The sequence below is a fragment of the Egretta garzetta genome, unplaced genomic scaffold (assembly GCF_000687185.1).
Source record: "Egretta garzetta isolate BGI_Z169 unplaced genomic scaffold, ASM68718v1 scaffold365, whole genome shotgun sequence".
NCBI lineage: Eukaryota > Metazoa > Chordata > Aves > Pelecaniformes > Ardeidae > Egretta > Egretta garzetta.
Window position 1 is genome coordinate 662,994 of NW_009259602.1, and position 4,543 is coordinate 667,536.

The 4,543-nt window shown below is 42.0% G+C and overlaps 2 protein-coding genes across 2 annotated transcripts in view; one reads left to right on the forward strand and one right to left on the reverse strand.

The window, feature by feature from the left end:
- Positions 1-6: 6 nt before the first annotated feature.
- On the reverse strand, positions 7-3,661 carry NKAPD1 (NKAP domain containing 1). The gene is made up of 4 exons (XM_035893941.1): positions 3,564-3,661; positions 2,284-2,439; positions 1,669-1,722; positions 7-859 (listed from the first exon to the last, which is right to left on the reverse strand). The coding sequence occupies exons 1-4, from the start codon at positions 3,644-3,646 to the stop codon at positions 340-342; spliced, it is 813 nt and encodes a 270-aa protein (XP_035749834.1). The 5' UTR covers positions 3,647-3,661; the 3' UTR covers positions 7-339.
- Positions 3,662-4,041: 380 nt separating this feature from the next.
- Positions 4,042-4,543, forward strand: part of PIH1D2 (PIH1 domain containing 2) — a 5,342-nt gene continuing 4,840 nt past the window's right edge. Inside the window, exon 1 of the mRNA XM_009638438.2 lies at positions 4,042-4,047. Within this exon, the coding sequence (XP_009636733.1) occupies positions 4,042-4,047 (6 nt within the window). The remainder of the gene's footprint in view (positions 4,048-4,543) is intronic.

Consider the following 4,543-nt stretch of genomic DNA (forward strand, 5'->3'; position numbering starts at 1 on the left):
AAAAAAAAGAGGTGCAAACATGCCTGTTTTCCCCCTGCAGATAGCCTATAACATTTTCGTGCATCAGAGGTCAACCTGATCACAGAAAAAGAATCAGAAGTTGGCAGGAATAGCCAACCTGTGAGACAGGCAACTGCTCCCCTGGTTTTTCTGAATGTCAAGTCAATGAAAAGCAAGTGGGCACCTACTGCAGGCCGCCACGGCTCAGTTTCTCCACTGTGGGTTGGCAGGATGTATATAAACCACAGTGTTGAAACAAGTTGTACCGTGGGGCAGCGCTGAAAGATAAATACCTGCCTCTGTCCTCTACCTTATTGTCTGAGCTTCAGCCTAGACTCATCAGTCCTCATCTGAGCTATCCTCCGATTTTTCGTCGGCAGCCACTTTCCAGTTCTTCCTCTTGCTCCTCTTCTCTGGCACCTCAATTTGCCTCTCTGACACAGAATTGTGACGTTTCTTTCTCTTTTTTGGGGGCCGTTTCTCTTTTTTCTCCTCAGATTCAGTGTCCTCAGAGCTGCTGGTGGTTGAGCTGCTTGCATGAGAAAAGTCACTTTCCCGCCCAGAAGAGGTGGGTTCCCTGGCAGGCACTTTCCTGGTCTTTTTCTTGCGCTTGTGTTTCCCTTTCCGGGTGCTTGAAGTCTCCTCTTCTGAGCACTCGCTCTCCCAGGAAGAATCTGATGATGTTCTGCCTTGCTCCTTTTTCTTTTTCTTTCGCTTTTTGTGTGATCGCTTTTTTTGCTTGTTCTTGTGCGATTTCTTTGTTTTTTTCCGTTTGTGTGACTCACGGGCAGTTTGCTTTCCCAGATGAGATTTCTTCTTCCCATTGATAACATTTTTTTCATCTCCCTCTTGTTGGTCACTGTAAAAAGAACAAAGGATGACCAAAAGGAAGCAGACGAGCAGGCACAGGAGCCTTTTCTGTCTCAAAGTTTTTAAGCAAGTCCATCAATTCATTTGGCTAGAGCAGGGAAGCAGATGCTTTGACAGATGCAGTTAGCTGCATTTTTGTTTCAAGTGCTTATTAACAGCTTGGGTCCACACCCTACTAATACCACTGTCTAAGATATTTGAGCAAGAACCAAGCAGAATGTGTACTGAAAGCCACTGAGTGATGAAAACTCATTTATAGTGGGTTACTTCAAATCTGTAAGCCTGACAAATATTGTACTGGATGATTCTGTTAGGTGTAGTTTAAAAATAATTAATTCTAAGATCTTATTTTACAGTTAACTCTCCACTCTCCAGGACACTGCAAGAATTTATAGTCTACAAATAAGGAGAAACACAGAAAATACAGGTACACTATAACGGAAAGGAGAACCTGGAGCTGGTATTTGAGAGGGTGTGTACTGAGCTGACTTGAATTCAGCCTCCTACTCTGGCTCTCTGTCGGCCCAGACAGACCTTCCAGATTCATAGCATTTTAGCAACACAGACTAAAGCTGAGTGACTAATTACTATAAAAGATGCAATCCCCTCCTAAGACTCAGACAAGGGGGAACCACATTAATGAACTAGATTTTTTTCAGTAGGTGTCTGTAACTAAACAGTACTGCTTTACATTCAAGGCTGATCTATACTCAAAACTTTAAACTCAGTTTGTAAAATTCCCTGCATAACCTGACAGCAGTAAGATTCTGGATACATTAGTAAGCCTGGTTGCCTTACCTATCTGTATCAAATTCTTCAGGATACAACTCTTTATAGCCACTGTGACCCCACCTGTAAGAAAGCAGAACCATCTATCAGAAACAGACGAGGTGTCTAAGGAAGAAATGTAACTCTGAAAAGGCAGAGCCACAGAATGAACATGAGTTTAGATAGAAAAGAAGGGCTATCAGAACCTTCCCAACAAAGGAGGAAGGAAATATGACTGATTTGGTTGATACTATTTAAATACACCTTATGTTCTCAAGTCTCTTCCATTTCTAATTAGGGAAAAGTACAATTCAGGTTTCTTTAAAATAACCCTGGAGAGCACTAACTTGCATTTCTTGAGATTTTTTTAAGTTCTCTAGGCAAAGTAATAAATACTAAGCTTAGTTGCTAAGCTTAGGGCTGAGCTTCTGCTGCTTACTGTGACTTTGGAACTCTATAGATGAACTGAAATGAGGTATTCTGTGACACTGCAAAAATTCGTGCACTTTACTTACTCTCAAAATGAGATCAAGCACTATTCTATAGGAGTACTGAAAAGAGAAATGTACTAACTTTTTGGTACAGGACTCCAGAAAGGTATTTTAATTACAGTTATAATCACAGAACATTAATTCCCCCACAGACCTGTCTGGCATGTTGGCTTCACATTCATACAGCTTTTTATTCCAGGATCGGGCCCTAAGGAGATCATCTTCAACTGGGTCAAGAAATTGCGAGTTCCTTGTTTTCCAGTCAGCCCTGTGGCCCTCCTCATCAAAGCCATCGCTGCGCATCCGACTGCTGCAGAAAGAGAACAGTTGTCCTTGAGCTGTCAGCTCTGATTGAGAAACTTTCTGAGCAAGGGGTTAGTCCAGGGAGAGGAGCAAAAATCCAGCAAGTCTTGGATGTTCATCTATGCAAGAAGACCAGCTATCATTTTAACAGACAGTCACCATTATCAGCTCTCACAAAACCAGTTCAGTAGCTAACACTGGTTTTCTAAACTTACTACGGCCCTCTGTGCGCAGCAAAATTCTTGACAGAGATGCTCGCAGTGCAAAATTACAGGAAGGGGTTATCTTGCCTATCACAACAAACACAGCTCTCTTCCTCTAGAGTACTCTGAAGGAATAGACTAACAACATGTACTGAGACATAGGCTAGTAAAAGCAGCAAAGGGGAAACTGAAGAAGTAGGACTGACTTACTAGGATTGCAATTTGGTCAGGTACCAAGACTAAGACCCCAAATCCACAGAAAGCACCGATAGTTTTGAGTGATCTCACACGCCTGTGGCTCTAGTTTTGTTTCTCACTTTGAATGCCGCACTTCTTGAGCTAAGCAGCAGCTGTGGACTTAGCATAAGTCTGAAAGGTGTTCTCCCCTGAGGTACTAAAACCACTTCCTGCAACATTCATGCTTCTGAGAAGTCTTCACAGTAGTAAGCACCCCTCTGCAAAACCCCAACCCTCCCCCTCAAAACCCAGCTTGTTTTCATCTTGTGAGATCCTCAGGCATGTCAGAATGATTTAACAGGTAGCACACAAGCAGCGGTCAATACTGGTGCAGGACTCCACGCCACAACAGGTTTTTTTACTGCTAACCTAAATGGCAATACTTTCCTCACAACATTCTGACGTATTACTTAAGCACTTCCTACTCCCGTTGCTTCAGAGAGCCCGGCCTACTTAATGTTGTATCTTGAAGACTATACATCTAGATGAAGAGACGAAAGGTCAGACTTAAGCACAGGTCTAACCTCTTTCCAGGGACTCCTTAAGGAGAAAATAAATACATCTGTAGTCTATGTAGTCTTCACAAATTGTAAACACATAGTCATCACAGAACGCTCTTAAAGTGTTATAACACAAAAGGGTTCAGCAACTAAGTCAAGATAGTTACCTTCTCCTCGCAAATGAAACCCACCTGGAGGTGTCTGACAGCATTCTGCTTTGCCTTTTCCAGTAAGTCTCTTCTGTCTGCTTCTCCCACTCCCTTATTTTCCACATTTCGGTCTCTTCCTGAATCTGAAAGTCACAGAAAGGAAACAAGTGTAACATTAGGGAAACTTTACAGACAGGTAGTGTGTAATGTCAGCTCCTAGCTCAACACTCCTGCTAAAAAAATTCATGGCAAGCTTTCCTACCGTACTGAAACAGATTATTATTTCTAGCTATAACCAAGGTAACCATCTCTTGATGATAATACTCTAACAAGCACATGAGGATAACAGCATCAGAAATAGTGGGTTTGCCTGATTTTTTTCTCAGCTGTTCTGGCTACCCTGCCTTGTCTTTCATTATCATCCCAAACAGACATACCACTAGAGAATTTAGTATATAAATACCATCCGAAAGGACCAAGCCAAAATGAGAAGTTACGCTACAGGCTGAAAAAACACAGCATGCAAGTACCGAGTGGTTTGGCACAGATTTACATTTATAGACACTGACTGTATAGGAGTGATTTTATAAACATATGAAACAAATTAATTGGACCTGCTGAATTATGTCAGAAATTAATTAAATAGTTTGCTAAAGTTAACGGAGTTTCTTAATCTTGCGCTAAAATATTGCCTGCACACCTGAATACAAAGTTCAAATTCTTTGATGCAATTAAAAGTACGTACTCAGTACAGCAAGAAACAAAAAACACCCAATTAAAGGGTTGATACTTTTAAAAAGGCAGGCCGTAACTTTCAGCAAAGTCCTGAGTGACTAGGTTTTTCCATTGGGCAAGTTTTATAGGTAAATATACATACGCATTCCCTCGCCAGGATGAGAACTCATGAAAAACAGGGCTAAACTGAAAGCGAGACTGAGGATGTTTAGGTGGCTGATTGCAACAAGCAGCTTTTCCTCTCCGAAAAACGCACCTGCTCCCCCCCCCGCCCCGCCAGATCGCAG

Coding starts and splice junctions, on each gene's coding strand:
- NKAPD1 (XM_035893941.1), bottom strand. CDS start 3,646: ATGTGGAAAATAAGGGAGTGGGAGAAGCAGACAGAAGAGACTTACTGG. Junction 2,440..3,563: donor ATGCTGTCAGACACCTCCAG/GTGGGTTTCATT, acceptor CTCTTTCTGCAG/CAGTCGGATGCGCAGCGATG. Junction 1,723..2,283: donor GAAGCCAACATGCCAGACAG/GTCTGTGGGGGA, acceptor GCTTTCTTACAG/GTGGGGTCACAGTGGCTATA.